A 16,714-nucleotide genomic window follows, 5' to 3' on the forward strand; every position below is an offset into this window, starting at 1 on the left:
GATTCTTAATCCAGAGTCAAGAATGTTGTTGGCTCTTGCTGCAATGGACGAAGAGTCTTGTGGCATCTTACAATGTATGTATTGGGCCACATAAATGTTTGTAGGCCTGAAGCCACCCCAAGAAAACTAGTTGTGCTCAAGTCCCATGGAAATAAATGGGGCTGATGGGGCGGGTTATTTGTGAGCAGCCTTCCTCACCTTGGTGCCCTCCACGAGCTGGGTTGGCTGGGGATGATGGGGGTGGGGGGTGCCTGGCTGTGAATAGCTGAAGTATAAAACAGAAGTGACTCTAAGGGAGTCCACTAGCTTTCATAAACCTGGGGTGATTTGTACCAGGTAATCACCTGGGCAGATTCGATTTCAGCATAAAGCCTGATATCACCATATTTTCTCTATTGCCCTGAATTGGCCCTCCCAACCTTGCCTCTCACAATGAAACTCTGCGGCTTGAATAAATATTTTAGAATCTGCACCCCACAGTTCCTTGAGCTTATATTATTGCTGGATTGAATATACAAGTGTGCCTGCTTGCCCAGCAAAGGCAAACAGGATTGCATGGAATGAAATTGACTCCTTCCATTTAAATAAATTCCTGAGCACCAACATTTTTATTTAAATAGTGTCTCTGAAAGTTCAGATTGCCCTTTTGATGACCTACTGAAATATTATTTGCACTTGAAAGGCTATCAACAATTAAAAGGTAAGCTAAAAAGACCAAAACCTTCCCCACTCAACTGCTCCAGAGATCTATAACATTTGATTTCCCCCAATGTAAGAAGTAGGCAAGCAAATATATTTAAGTTTATTTCTCAGCAAAATTCAGTAGTGCAGAGGGTATGGCTAACTAACTGGGGTGGGGTGGGGTGGGGTAACCAATTTAACTGGTAGTTAGCAGGGTTAGCAAGAGCCTTTGGACAAATCCTGCAATATCAGCAACAGCATAAAACTACCAGATTGCAGTGAAACAATTCCAAAGAAGGATTCTTGGTTCTGCATCTATCTCTTAACAGGTATAACGAAGTACCAATATATGATAAACATTTAACCCAGAGAAAAGTATCAAAGAATCAGTTATGCTTTATGTAACAACAACAACAGAGAATTAAAACACACAGATATGCTGAATTCCCTCTGCTTATCTCTAATTGTGCAGTAATTCATTCTGATTCATTCTCAAATCCCTGCCTTCTCCAGAAAAGTTCCTAGGAGGGTGACACTGACCTAAATGCGATGGAACACTGGGCTTCCGCCATCTTTGATTCTTTTGCAGTACCATGCTCTAAATCTAAGACGACAGCAACTATCCCATCTGTTTAATCAAGAGAACATTGAGCTTACTCTAAGTGTTGGGTAAAGTCTGGTGGGGAAGGCACATTGACATTGCTAAAACTCGTGGCCATTATTTAGCTTTGGCTCTTCCATAATCAAGAATAAAAATTCACCAATCTGGGTCAACACAACATATTTTTTAAGCCAGGCAGCATCGCTGCCTCTGAGAAGTGCACTTGGAGGTCACTTGCAATGACACAGAAGAGGCTGGAGCACAAGACTCAGATCTCCAACAAATCTTATTGTCCAATTTTTAAAAAAGAAAGATTGCCATCCTAAGCTACTGCTTGGGTTACTTGTGCAGTTGGGCCGGCCCTGCCTCAAACAGAGACACAGACCCTAGTCTTAGATTCGTGACTCGATCGTAAAGAAAAAAGCTACAATCTGCAACTTGCTCGGGGACCAGACAACACTGCAGTTAACTCTTGGCATGTTGCAGTGTGTGTGTGTGTGTGTGTGTGTGTGTGTGTGTGTGTGTGTGTGTGTAGAGAATTCAGAAAGTTTTGTCTCGTGCTTTTTAAGAGATTAAAACCTGCAATGTTTTTCATGCTAGAACATGCACAGAAAAGCTAGGGACAGACAGTAAGTCTATTGTTTCTGAACATGGCAGTGCTGACTGTGGTTAGGGAAAAGATTTATGAATTTCACTTATCTTTGGCAAAAGAAATAAAACCTTCGCAATAAATGGAGCCAAAGTATTACATAGAGCCATTAGCACACCACAGCCTTTTTAAAAATTATTATTATTAGCATGAATATTGAAGAAGTTTCAGAACATATAAATTACACACAGTGAAGGGGAATCATATAATATAAATTTACTAAGGAACACTTCATCGAAATAGAAGGGAAAAATACAGTAGATGCATATTTCTTTTAATACGAATAAGAAAGTGAGTAACTTCACAGAAAGGCCACTATTTGGTAATTGTGGACAAGTTCAATAGATAAGTAAAATCTTGCAAAAGTGTAATCAGTATTAGAAATTGTCTACTTGCAAAAATAGATTTAAAAACTGCAGCTGGTTTGAACAGTAGAGGCAAAGGAAACACTGCAGGCTTCGCTCAGGTCGCTTGGTCCAGAGCTCGAAGCAGGTCGCTTCCCTGCAGGAGCGTTGAGCTGCCCGGCACCGGCACGTTAACCTCACAGTCATATCGGGTCAATTCTGGCAACAAACGAGGTTCAAAAGTCGAGCCGAGCAGACGACTTGTCATGCCTGAAATGGGAGGATGCAGGACCTGATCAGTGATCTTCGTTGACCGGTATTAACAGTTCATATCGATAAGCAAAGCGGCGACCGGCAACAAAACACAGACATACCGTTTTAAAAAATAATAATCAGATGAGGAACATGCGAACATTCGACAATAACGACATAAGACAGGAACAGAATTGGCAACAGAACCATCTGGCCTCATCAAAAGCATAAATGTAGTGGGGAAGAAATGACTTTTGTGGGGTAACAGAAGGTTGAGAAGGAAGGGAGCAGAAGAGCATCTCCTTTTGGGAGGGAATTCCACAGACTGGGCTCAGCAACTGAAAGCTCAGCTGGGGGCCAAAACAGGTATTACTGTAAGTCTGTGTCTAGCAGCTTTGCTTTCTTTTCATTTTTTACTCTAGAACAGGTGCAGGGTCTGATCCAGATCTTCAAAGCCCTTGATCCAGATTGGGGACTCTATGCCTACTCTAGAGGTCAAATGGGGGAAAAGATGTAGCTGCTAGACACAACTTTTAAATAATGTCTGTTTTGATCCCCAGATATGGGGCTCCATCACACCTATCCCCCACCCCCGGTTTGTCTCCGAGGTTTTTTTTACCCCCGTTTCATAAGCGCTGCAATGACTCCCTCACACATGGTCCCATTCATGTGGGTTTTCGCTTCTCCTTCCTCCTCCAGTTCATTGGTTGTGGTACTCTGATGGGCGTGGGCTCTCCCCCCCCCTCTCCCTCTGGCTTTGTTATCTAGCAATTAGAAGTTTCATCTGGGCTCCGTTTCTGTGGGCAATGAGGGGCATGCGGTTGGAGCACTAAAATGCTCATTCAACCCACTAACAAGTCCCTACAATGACTGTGCTGGAGGAGAACTGCCCCGCCCTCCCCTTTCATCATCAAGACTCCATTAGCACACGCCTCCAACAAGGGAAAAAACGAGAGGGGAAAATAATCCAGGCTTTCCCTGTACCAAAATAAAATGCAACCGGGGGGAGGGGAGTAAGGGGTAAGATGAGTGCAGGACAGGGGCGATGTCATGTGAGTACCATGCTGCAAATCCACATACCAGGCATGGTGAGTGTGCAATAAATTGCTGGTGTGATGGAGCTCATGATATTAATCACATAATTGGTCCTTGCATACTTGTTTTTTCTTTACTAAATAAAGGGCTGATCTGGGCTAGGACCATAGTGTTGGTGGAGTTGGGTGTTTCCCCCCCTAACCCTTTGTCTGAGCTGTGGTCCCTATCCAGATTCCCAACACGGTCAGGGTCAACAATGTTAGGCTAGATGGACCCATGGTACCCTACGTAGGAGGCTCAGCTGTGAACCTGGAAGTCCTTGAATCACATCGAGCCTCAGAAATGAACCCACCAGCCTTTCTCTCTCAGGCCTAATCTACACCAAATAGGATATTGCACTATGAAAGCAGTATATAAAAGGCAGGAGCCACACCAAGCAGGATATTGTGGTATGAAAGCAGGATATGGTATGTGTCAATGGGCCCCAACAGTTGTCAGTGCACTTCAATACCACTATAAAGCAGTAGTGTGGCTCCTGCCTTTTATATACCGCTTTCATAGTGGAATATCCTGCTTGATGTAGATTAGGCCTTAGCCTCCATCTGCAGCATGAGTACAATACTACTGATCTTTCAGGGATATTGTATGACTTGCTAAAAGAACCTGTTTGTACGGGTTGTGTATGTCAGGATGGATGGAGCTGTGTAAATGGGGTGTGTATGAGGCTTTGGCTCCACTTACATTGGCTTTTGGTTCCACTCCTCCTACTGGCATGCCCCCCCAAAGGGTACCCACAAGGGAATGTAGCCCTTGTAATGAAAAAGCTTCCCTACCCATGAGACAGACCAACTTAAGGGCATTTACAGGAATAAAACTCTCTGTGGGGCTTATTTTAAATCGTTTGGTGAGCAGCTTGCTCACGGCAGCTCCACACTGTGCAGGGTAGATAATTTTCAAAACTCTGCAAGTGGCCTGGCCAGGGTCTTGTGGGAGCCACCGCCCCCAGCCACCAAAGGGAGTGATTTAAAGCAGCCCTGCCTCTGCTCTGCTCCGTCAGTCTTATGTGGCAGAGCTGGTTGTCCCTAAAACCTGGATTTTCAGTGCCAGGAAAAACATACTTCCAGGTGTGTGTGGGAGTAAAAGCTGCCACCCCTCCCTTTATGCCCACTGTTCTGAGAAGAAGCAAAATCCCACATCATCCAGGGCAGGATCTGAAGGGAGCAACTGTGCATTTGTGGAGAGAGCTTTAATCCTTTACTTTGCCCCCCATGAAAGCACCCCAGCTCCAATTTCACCCCATTAGAGCAAACTGTCTAGGAAGGCAGCAGGTCTCTATTTTTATAAACTGGAGATACACAGCTGTGCACCAGCAAAGTAAAGGATAAAAGCTCCTTCCAAAAATGTGCAGTTTCGGATATAAATTGGGGTGAATTATCGCAGCATCGGAGAAGTTATTTAACACAATCCTGCTCTCTGCCCAGCTTCCGGCAGCCAATGAGGGGTTGCCATCCACCCCCCAGCTCGACCCCGGAACAAGTTCACGCAGCCATGGTGACCTCGCGCTGAAGAAAAAAGTTGGGTAAGTTCTCAACCTTTTTACTACGCAGCTTCGACAAAAAGCCCCATGGCGGCTGCGAGTCGGTGGCTGCGTCGTGTAACTGACCCACTGCCACTGCGCAGCCACTGTGGGGCTTAGAAGACGTACAGACAGCCTCCAAGTAAGTTTTTTCCCCACTTTGAGCTTACCTGACATCCTATGAGCTTGCAGCACACTGAAGTCCTGATAAGGGGGGTTGTAAAAGTGAGGGGAGAACGCAGCTTTTGGGTTACTGGCAGAGTTCCCAGAGGAGGCCGGCGGATGCTGCTGCAACACCATATTCACTGGTTGGCCTGAGCCTCTTGGTGGGTTACAGAGAAACTCATCTACAAATAAAAGCAAAAGCAGGCCTTAAAAAGGATGCCTGGCTGTCCACTGTCAGAAACAGAATGCTGGACTAGATGGATGCTGGTCTGATCCAGCAGAGATCTTCTTAGGTTCTTCTTGTTGTTGTGGCTCACACGCTTTGCCTGAAGAGGTATTTCCCCCCTGGGCACTTTTCAGCATGATTTTCTAAGGCTGCACTGCAAGTGATTTCAAGCTGCCACTATGCAATCGGCTGATTTATGGGTATCCGTCTGTAGCTAGATGTTGAGATGTAGATGTTACAGCCCATTTTAGACATGCTTTTTTTAATTCCCGTGGAATTAAGCAATGACCTCTATGTATGAGTAGGTCATATATTAACCACTACATAGTTTTCATACATCCAATTTCAAACCAAATATAATACTCTTGAACGGGGGCAGTTCACACATTCGGCCAAAAATCACTAAGGTTTGGCAGACACATGCGTGTATAGCCACTTGACTGCGGTGCAATTGATGGCTGGCTGCTGAACATGAGAACATATGGCCCTGAAAGTATTGTGTCTGAGGCTATATGATCGTTCTATGCAGGAACATGTGTGTAAGTCACCACTTGATGCTGTAAGTCATCAGAGGATGCATGAGCCTGTGTGAATGAGCCCCAATTGTTGACTATGAGTGTTCTATAACACGCTCTTGACTGGCCACTCACAGATGTTCGCGGGTAATTTTGAAGATGCTGTCAGCTTCTTGCCCGTCTCCCACTTCATTTCCTGGTTTTAGTGATAAAAAATAAACCACAGAAAATCGGACTCTTCTGAGATATATCAGTATTTGTTGGGATTTCTTGCCGTGTGCAGGCGAAGTTGCACTATAAAACACCCACTAGAGGGCGCTGTCCCACTGAACTGCCCAAGTCACGTGGTTGCTGCTCTCATCCTCCTGTAATTTCAGCTCGTTGCAAATGTGAAAGAGAAGCAGGAAGCAGCCACGGTAAGGAAATGCGATTTCCCCCCATCTCAAGAAGCCCTATAAGAAGAGCCCTCCTGGATCAGCCCAAAGCCCTATCTAGTCCAGCATCCTCTTTCCCACAGTGGGTGACCAGATGCCCATTGGAAACCACAAGCAGGACATGAGGGCAATTCACCTTATTGCTTAATGCCGCAATCTATGAGTGATGAACGTGGCTGTGAAAATTAACTCTAACTTTTAAAGGTTTTTACATCTCAACATCTGACTATGGACTGATGTTCAGAGGCATGCTTCCTTTTATCCCGGAGATGGCCTTATCATGACTAGTGGCCACTGATGGCTTTCTCCTCCATGAATTTGTATAACCCCCTGTTAAAGCCATCTAAGTTGGTGGCCTTCACCAGATCTAGCAGCAGTAGATCCCATAGGTTAACTGCGCCGTATGTGAAGTGCCTCCTTTGGCCTGTCTTGAATCTCCCCATCCTTCAGCTTCACTGTATGACCTTTGAATATTGTGATCACATAAAATACAGAAAGCGATTACTGATTTGCATTAAGGAACCTTTTTGTCTGTCCTGAAGCTCCTACCAGTTAGCTTTGCTGGACGACCCCATTGGGTTCACACTTTATGAGAGCTGCTGGGGGACAACAGTGGGGAGGGGCTATCGTCCTCCATGCCCTGCTTGTGGACTTTCTAGAAGCACCTGGTCAGCCACTGTGGAAAACAGGATGCCAGATCAGACGGACCATTCGCCTGATCCAGCAGGGCTCTTTTTTCATCCTTAAGTAGCTTGAGGTTGTATTGGGCAGAGAGCATGAGATGTGGCAAAAATGAAAGAATATGGCAATGTACATGTGTGAATCTGTTGCATATCTTTTGCGTGTTAGGCATTGTTTGAAAAGGAATTGAGAATAATACTGACAGTACCATACTGCCTTTATACAAATCTATGGTGCGACCACACTTAGAATACTGTGTACAGTTCTGGTCTCCACATCTAAAAAAAATATATTACAGAGCTGGAAAAAGTGCAGAAAGGGGCAACTCACATGTTCAAGAGGCTGGAGCATCTCCGCTATGAGGGAAGGTTACAACAGCTGGAATTGTTTAGCTTAGAAAAAAGGAGGCTAAGGAGAGACCTGATAGAGGTGTACAAAATTATGCATAGTATGGAGAATGTGCATAAGAAGACATTTTTCTCCCTCTCTCATAATATTAGAACTCTGTGTCATCCCATGAAGCTGACTGGTGGGAAATTCAGGACAGATAGAAGGAAGTATTTCTTCACAAAGCACATAGTTAAACTATGGAATTCCTTATCACAAGATGTAGTGATGGCCACCAAAGAGGGTTGCATAAATTCCTGGAGAAGGCTATCAATGGCTACTAGTCCTGATGGCTATGTGCTACCTCCAGTATCAGGGGCAATATGCCCATGTACACCAGTTGCTGGGGAACATGGGCAAGAGGGTGCTGATTGTCCACTGTGTGAACAGTGTGCTGGACTAGATAGACCCTTGGTCTGATCCAACATGATTCTTCTTATGTCTCTCCACAAACACCCAACAGTGATATAACAGGCTTTTTGTGTTCCCATTTAGCCATGTTTAAATATTACTACTTTTTTTAGTCTTACCATTAAGGACACTTGTACTGAGTGACTTCTTCTCTGTAAGCAACGCACAATTTTCACTTCTGAGTATTTTCATCCTTTTCCACATTAAGTGTGTCGGATTAATGCCAGTCGTGTCTCCTTGCGTCTGTGGATAAGGAGAGCAGGGAAAGGGGGGGATGAGCTATGCACAAAATGAATTCTGAAATATGTATTAGTGTAATACATTTACTAGGCCAACCAAAAGATTGCAAAAATGGGCAAGCTGTTGGGATCGCCAGAGCTCTTCATCAGGCAAGATGTTACAAGGACCAGGCTTTTTTTGGGTAGGGGGAAATGGGGGGAAACCCGAGTGATGGTGAAGTCACAGTGTCCACAGAGTCCGAAGTTGAAGTGGAGGAGGAGAGGTCTGCAGGTATTCAAATTAGGATCTGCAGGTCATGCAATGGTTACAAGTTGGAACTGGATGTACAATAAGAGAGACAACCTTCTCAGTGGTGGCCCCTCTGTTGTGGAATGCTCTCCCCAGTCAGGTTCACCTGGTGCCAAGATCATTATATTTTTTCCGCCGGTAAAAGACTTTACTTTATTCCCAGATCTTTGATGGCACATGATGGCCCTTTTTAATGTTGGGTTGTTGTTGTTTTTAATCAGGGCTTGGTAGTTTTATTGCTAATTGTTTTTAACTGTTTCAAACGGTTTCAAATGCTTGTTTCTAAAAGGTTTTATATTACGTTTTACCATGTTGTGTGAACTGCCCAGAGAGCTTAGGCAATTAGGCCGTACAGAAATGAAATGAAAACCATAAAAGGCGAATGGTAGTCACTGCTAGATTACCCCATTCAGGTGCTGAAACGCTTGGTCTTCGTAGTCCAGCTGCCGCTTCAGCTTCAAACTGTTGGCAAGAGCGACCCGTGCTGGGTTTATATCTATGCCTCGCTGTCCAAAGCTCTCTAGTGACCTATCGAAACAAAACCATTCTTTATCATTTAAGTAGGGTGTCGGCAATTGTTTTAAACAACACGAAACAAAGAAGGAACTTTCATCAGACCAAGATTGGTTTTGAACCAGAGTAGTGAGACATGCTGACGTGCAGAGATGTGTTGTTCCTAATATGTGATGTTGCTCTATTGTTGCCCAAAAGATCTACGACTGGATCTGGGATTAGCCATGCTTAGACTAGACCAAGGGTGGGGAACCTCAGGCCTGGCCGGGGGTGGGCTGTATCCAGCCTCCTTGGGGCCCAATCTGGCCCTCTGGGGTTCCTGAGATGGGGACACCCCTTGTCCCACTCTCTTTTCCCCAACCTTCATGGTTTCCCAGCTGTTGTGCACTTTCCCCCCTTGTGATAAAAAACTGAAATGTAATTAGGGTCAGGCCCTTTGGCCTTTGGCCTCCACCTTCCTCTGGAACGTGGCCCCTTTAAAATAGAATTTGGCCCTTAAAACAGGGTCAATGCTCCTGGAGTAGACACATAGAAATCAATGGGAATTAGGTTAGTTTTACTCTAAGCATGGCCAAAGCTGGACCAAACCCCTGGAATATCCTACTTGGAAGACAATTCATTGGAGGTAGGGAACCTCCTTAGGACACACAATGGATAATATACGAAGTCTTTATAAACAATCCACACCGTTTCTAAAAGCTGGAATGTTTTCCCCCAGTTCTATAAAATCCCATAGCAGAAGGCTGAAAGAGAAAGAGTGCTTCAGACGTGAGTGAACTGTAAAGATTGATAATGAAAAACATTAAGGGAACCAGCAATTTATCACACACTCGCGATTGGCCACTCATGGAAGTTTGTGGCTCCATTACACAACATTGTCAATGACCAGGATATCTCCCGCTCTATACCCTGGAAATCCTGCGGTTAAAAACCACTTTTAATGTGGCAATATTTCTTGAAAAAAGCAGGTTCTTCCGCTACTAGATGGTGACAGCCTTCTCCGTCTGTGTAATGTAGCCCATAACAATTACGCCAAAGTACAGGAAGCACAAAGCCTCAGGTAAGCAATGCGATTTCGCTTTAAGGGTGCAATCCTACACATGTTTAGACAGAAAAAAAGTCTTACAACTCCCAGCGTTCTGCAGCCAGTCGTCACTGGCATTGACCCATTGACATCAGAAGGGCTACGTTTACAGAAACAGGCTGGTTTTGCCTTGGGGTTAATTTATCATGCAAAACTAAAACGAAGCACAGCACCTGCTTTTTCAATAGCGTCGCCCCATACTCCTGTGCTGAAGTTTTAAAGGCAAGAAAACCGTAGAGGAGGCGGGATGGGTGGGAAGAATTCCTGTGACTGGCCCTACCTGTATTGTTCTGCCTTTTATTGCAGCAGCAGAGGAAGAAAACATGGAAAGGAGCCTCAGTGCATTCTACTATTTTTATAGGGCTGATTGGAACATTGCCCTTGAATCTTGGAAGGTTTGGGGGTGCAGGGTGGGGATGAAACCCTTTCCAAAATTTGGGATGGGGAGCAGACACTTGAGAGCGACTGATTTTAAGTGTGAGTGGCAGTACTTAGTAAGCTTATAGTAATATGAGGTGGTCTGAGGACTTTTAACACATTTCCCCTGTTTTCTGCCCCACAGAGATAGCCATCCTCCTCTCTGTATAATATCCCTCAAAACAAGCACTGTGTCATTGTGTACCTTAATTTCCAGGGACATTCCAGTCCCATTTTGAACATGCAGGGTGGCAGTCAGACTTCCTAGCTACTTGAAATGGCTCTTGCCCTCAAAGAAATTTTAAAATGGGGGGGGGAATTGATGGAAAGCCCTCAGATGACATGTTTACTAAATACCTGCGCCCACCCAAAAGTCAAACCACTGCCCCACTGCAATGATGACCTCGAATTTCCCTTTTTTCCCTTTGGTTGAAAGAAAGGTCCGACAAAGCTGGGGATAGACCTTTGTTCAGCCTGGTTATTATAAAATGCACAGCGCAAGGATGTCCTTGCAATACACTCTGAAGATAACCCTACAATGTTAAATAAATAAATAAATAAATCCACAGTCATACTGTTATCTCATGGTTTTTAGTTATGAGAACCTCTGTAAAGGGACACAAACGCAAACCTGACCTCTTGCTGACACTCTGACAAAACCATTGTGCTGGTAACGTTCCCCTTTTATGGGACAATAAACTTCTCTGTGTGAGGTTTCTACTTCTGCGCCCTTAAATATATACTGTGGTTACTGTTCTTCCTTTTTGATCCAACCACTTGTTCTACAGGTTGCAAATGAAAAGCTTAGCTACGGCTTTGCTTCATCTAAACAACTGCATTTATTATTACCCTCAAAAGACATACTGATTTGCGCTCCATTTAGGAAGGCCAATGATGACACGCTTTCAGGACTGCTCTCGAAGACCACCTGGAAGCCAGGGCATGTTAGTGATGGCTGTCAGAAAAGTCTAGAGTTGGCCACATCACTTGTGCCCCTTTTAGAGAAGTAGGAAAACAGATGTTTTGGGTTTTTGAGGCAATTCATATCTTATTTTTGGCTGTTCCTTACCCCTTCTGGTAGTTGCCTTTTCATCTAAGTCAGGGGCTGGGCAGATCTTTCGGATCCACATTTTTTTTTTCCTAGAACTCCTAGACCTACCAACAGAGCCGATGCACAAGACATGAACTTAAATATGAAGAGCAGCATGCCTAGGAGCACATTCTGAGTCCAGGAATTTGTTTGAAGTCCCAGAACTGAACGGAGCTCCTAGTCCTTCCACACACAATGGTGCGTTCCAGGTACTGTATCCACAGGGCTGCTCTGCTTCCACTGGTTCCACTTGCGCAACAGGGCTTTCACGCTGCTAAAAATAACCCCGGAAAATGCTAATTTCCTATTTCTAAAAGCACGAAAGCCCCACTGCACAAGCATTTGCTCCCGCAAGTAGAAGGGCACAGTAACCCTGGGGGCTGTCTATACGCACCGAAAGCCCTGGGGTTGATTATACGATGCAGCAGCCACCTTGCAGCCATCATGGTCCTTTCCCATGCAGCTAAGCAAAAGAAGTAGGGGACTTACCCCACCTTTTTTCTCTGGAGCAAGGTGAGTACGGTGTGTCTGCTGTTTATCCTTGCTCCAGAGTCGCCTGATTGGCCGCCCTGTGCCCAGGCAGAGGGCAAGGGATGACCCCGGCCACTGGAAACCCTGGACGTTTGCTGCAGCGTCAGGATTAGCCGCCGCCCCACCCTCAACGCAGCAAAAGTACAAGGTTTTGCTTATCGTGGAGGCAAACTGTTGCCATATAGGCAGCCCCCCAGTTACCCTAAGCTTCTTTCATTTCAGCAACCTAATTTAGGTGGGAAATACCATGTTGTCATTGCTGTGGTTAAAGCACTGGGAGTCAGAAACCCTTGCTGATCTACTGCAAATCTCCCAGAGATTTACTAACAGATCCCGAGCCACCTTCTGTTCACCCTAGGTTAAGACCTGACATGCGCAGCAGCAACTGTGACTGCCAAGAAACGCTCACGCAGCCTAGGAGTCACGACAGCGGAGACCTCCGAGTCATTGGCTCATGTGTTGCACTGCCCACAGGCCTAGGCAGTTCCCATAAGTGAAAACAGCAGTGCCGGCCTCCACCACACCCTCAAAACAAGGGATGCAGCAGTCCGAAGCAGCTAGAGTTATTCACGCTTTTTGCTCGGATTTACCTTCTCTTATATAAGTTCACATTAGGCAAATGCAATGGAGAGCTCGCTAAGGATCCAGGGCACTTATTGCTGACGACTCTCCACTTGGCCGGGACGTACTGTAATGGCGGATCAGGTGGCCACTGGGTGTTTGGCCTCCCGCCCATCGAAGACAGTGGAGTGCTGGCTTGGGCATAGTAAGGCAGCAAGGAGGCCGACTGGCCCCCGCGGTTGAAGAAGGCTGGCGGTGGCAGAGACCCCTGGCCTGGGTTCATGTTTTTGTCGGACAGCGGCTGGCAGTATTCCTCCGGGAGGAAGGGGTTCTGCGACGGAGGAGCAAGAGGCTGGAAGAGGTTGCTCATGTTGCTTAAGCTCCGCTGGGTGAGCTGGGCGCTTTCAGAGAGGGGGCGTTCCTCTTGACAGATGGGGCTCAGCTGGAAATCTTCTCCATCCATGGGAATATAGGGAGCCAACGTTTCAAGGTCCAACTCATTGAAGTCAGTCTGTCAAAAGAGAACGGGAATGGGGTGAGGGGAACGGGCGACAAAAACACCTCCAATTAGGGTCATGAAAGGATGAAATTCTCCTGAAATGAGAGACAGTCCCTCCTCTCATGTCCCAGGAAATTATCTTAACGCTGGCCCTGTTCAGGAGACACCTTAAACCAGTGGTTCTCAACCTTCCTAATGCCGCGACCCTTTAATACAGTTCCTCAAGTTGTGGTGACCCCCAACTATAAAATTATTTTCGTTCTTCTCTACACGATCCATTGTCATGGGATGGTTTGCTAATGAAAATAATACATAACAATAGCTTTAATAATACAAAAGATGATACGTGACATAGTTCAGTCAATACAGTTTCCTAAGACCATCGGAAATATGTGTTTTCCGATGGTCTTAGGCGACCCCTGTGAAAGGGTCATTCGACCCCCAAAGGGGTCCCGACCCACAGGTTGAGAACCGCCGCCTTAAACGAAGGCTTTTTGCCTTATTCACCGCGGTTAAAGCCTCGGTTGAACGTGTCTTCCGAACAGGGTCAGTGCAATCCTATACATTTCTATTCAGGAGCAAGTCCCATTGAATTCAAGTGGGGCTTATTCTCCAGCAAACAGGTATAGGATTGCACCCTAAGGCCAGGTGTCGCAACTGTTTGCAACAACCTTCCCAATGCAGCTCACGTTTGCGATCAAGTGATTTGCGATCAGGAACGAAGTTGAATGCTTAGTTGGTGACACAGGAGGGGCAGCTATAGGAAGCAAGTGAGAAAGATCACTTTTGAAGGCTCCCCCGCATTTAAAAACAAAAGATGACAATGAGAAAACAGAATTAAAAGCCTCAAGTACAGCACATTTTCTTTCTTTTCAAAACGGCACGTTTCCATTGTATTGGTCATATATATCGATGATATATTGATGGCCCCTGCAGAGTGTTTTCTCACAGTCTAGGCAAGACGAGCAACCACTGGCTCTAAACAAAGATACGAGGAAGGAAAAGCATGTGCTCTTCTGGGCCATGAACTCATGATGTTAGATCTGCCTCATGGCACCCCTTACCTGTGAGTTGCACTGATTCTTAGCATCTGTGTCCATGGCAAAAAGTTTCTCAATCATCTCGATCTTCAGGTCTTCATCTAAGGAAGTGTAATAGTCTCCAGGGCTACTTGGCTGCAGAACAAAACACAAAACAGCCTATCAAAGGTTTGCAACTAGACTCTCACCTAGTCACTTGTGGTGAGTAAAGAGTTTGGCCAGGTAACTGGAAGAGAAGCTTTACCCAAATTGATACTCTGTTCTCTTTTTATCACGAATGGCGAACATAGGGATGAGTGGGCAGAGGGGCTAGTAACTTTTGTGGGTGCATTTGCAAGGCTAGCCTACCAAAAGCATCAGCAGTGTGTTTAGAATCATAGAATAGTAGAGTTGGAAGGGGCCTAGAAGGCCATCGAGTCCAACCCCCTGTTCAACGCAGGAATCCACCTTAAAGCATACCTGTCAGGTGGTTGTCCAGCTGCCTCTAGGGTAGGAGAGCCCACAACCTCCCTAGGTAACTGGTTCCATTGCCATACTGCTCTAACAGTCAGGAAGTTTTTCCTGATGTCCAGCTGGAATCTGGCTTCCTGTAACTTGAGCCCATTATTCCGTGTCCTGCACTCTGGGAGGATCGAGAAGACATCCTGACCCTCCTTCAAATACTTTTCAAGTATTTGAAGAGTGCTATCATGTCTCTCCTCAATCTTCTCTTCTCCAGGCTAAACATGCCCAGTTTTTTCAGTCTTTCCTCATAGGGCTTTCCAGACCCCTGATCATCCTCGTTGCCCTCCTCTGAACCCCCTCCATCTTGACTGCATCCTTCTTGGTCTAGGGAGGCATGAGCCATCCCTGTGTTCAGCTTGGAAGGGGTTATAGCTTTCCACACGTGTTCCATACAAATACTTGCAAACCTTTGATGGTTTTATGCATGCTCTAAAGTCCTCCAGGAGGCTGCAACTGTCTCTAACTCCCTTCTCCTGAGCCTTCTCCTTGGTGGCATATGTAGCATCACTTTCCTGCTGGGGATGCTGGGACTTGAATTATTTATTTTGTTACATTTCTATACCGCCCAACAGCCAAAGTTCTCTGGGTGCTTTAGAGCTCCCAGTCCTTGGCAAGAAAAGAAGCTTCCCTTTCACCTGTCCAAAGGTAAGTTTGTTCACCTTGGGGAGGGGGGAGGTGGTTTACTGGATGGGGGTGAACATCGCCTTGCTCATAGCGCGCTGCAAGTAGGGCTGCGTTCCACCCAAATCTGTTCTCAAGCATTCCACCGCATTTGTGAGTGCCTTTGAACAAACGCTTGAGATATCCTTAGGTTTGTACTGTTTAATTCTCAAAGCCATGGTAGATCCATTGCCAGCCAAAAATTACTCTTTAATCTGTCTAATCCTAAAAAATATTATATGCACACTCGGCCCCTGCAGTTGTGGTGACGATGAAACCTGTTTTACAAGGGAGGATGAAAAGATACAGGAGAACATCCTGAAAGCAGAGATAGAATACATGAATCACTCCATTGAGGTTAATGAGATTCAGTCACCAGCAGTCAAGAAATGACTGATGTATTCTACATGCGCTTTCAAGGTATCAGCATGCTTGGGCGGGGTGGGGGGGGACCCCAAGGTTTACAGAAGTAGAAAAAGGAATTCGGGGGGGGGGGAAGCCAACCTCCCTGCAAAACGTTCAATTAGGCCTGAGGCCACAGAATGCTGAATATCCATTTTTGTTTTGTGCAAGTGGGGGGTGGCGGAGCAGGTGGAACAGAAAACTGGGAGTGGGGAGATGTTACAGATCCCCCTCATGCACATATAATACATCAGAGATGGCCCCTTCGGAGTGTATGGAGCGCATCCAGTCCCCTGGCTCAGCTACTTCTTGGCACTCATCACCCTTCAATATTCTGGATTGAAAGGGAGAGGTGCGGTGCTGCTTCTTACCCTCTCGTTTTCTGAGAGTGGGGTCTTCCTAGTAAGCCACCGTGCTCCGCTTCACACTCAAGAGTAGTGGCAGGAGAGGAGGCAACTGTATGTTGCTTCTCATTTCTGCCCCTCCCTCAACCTTTGGTCTGAGATCAGGGCCCACTTGCCCAAAAGCAGCGGTGTGAGAAAATTGTGCACCGCTTTGAACCTGGAAGGTGCCCCCTTTCTTTGAGGCCTTAGCTAGACCTAAGATTTATCCCAGGATCGTCCCGGGGTCATCCCTGTTCATGTAAATTCACGCCAGTCCTTTTCCAGCTTCATTGGCTGCCAGTCCAGGTCCGGGCCCGATTCAAAGTGCTGGTATTGACATTTAAAGCCCTAAACGGCTTGGGGCGAGGCTATCTGAAGGAACGCCTCCTCCCGTATGTACCTGCCCGGACCCTAAGGTCATCCTCAGGGGTCCTTCTCCGCGAGCCCCTGCCAAAGGAAGTGAGGCAGGTGGCTACCAGGAGGAGGGCCTTCTCTGCTGTGGCACCCCGGCTGTGGAACGAGCTCCCTAAGGAGGTTCGCTTGGC

The 16,714-nt window shown here is 46.1% G+C and overlaps 1 protein-coding gene across 1 annotated transcript in view; it reads right to left on the bottom strand.

Moving 5' to 3' along the window:
* Positions 1-1,053: 1,053 nt before the first annotated feature.
* EPAS1 (endothelial PAS domain protein 1) overlaps positions 1,054-16,714 on the bottom strand; it is a 173,849-nt gene continuing 158,188 nt past the window's right edge. The window contains exons 11-16 of the mRNA XM_063123965.1: positions 14,245-14,355; positions 12,711-13,192; positions 8,890-9,013; positions 8,077-8,200; positions 5,309-5,485; positions 1,054-2,545 (exon numbers count right to left, since the gene is read on the bottom strand). Coding sequence (XP_062980035.1) covers positions 2,394-2,545; positions 5,309-5,485; positions 8,077-8,200; positions 8,890-9,013; positions 12,711-13,192; positions 14,245-14,355 — 1,170 coding nt within the window. The 3' untranslated portion in view covers positions 1,054-2,393. The remainder of the gene's footprint in view (positions 2,546-5,308; positions 5,486-8,076; positions 8,201-8,889; positions 9,014-12,710; positions 13,193-14,244; positions 14,356-16,714) is intronic.

This window comes from Elgaria multicarinata, chromosome 4 (assembly GCF_023053635.1).
Source record: "Elgaria multicarinata webbii isolate HBS135686 ecotype San Diego chromosome 4, rElgMul1.1.pri, whole genome shotgun sequence".
In the NCBI taxonomy this organism is placed as follows: Eukaryota; Metazoa; Chordata; class Lepidosauria; order Squamata; family Anguidae; genus Elgaria; species Elgaria multicarinata.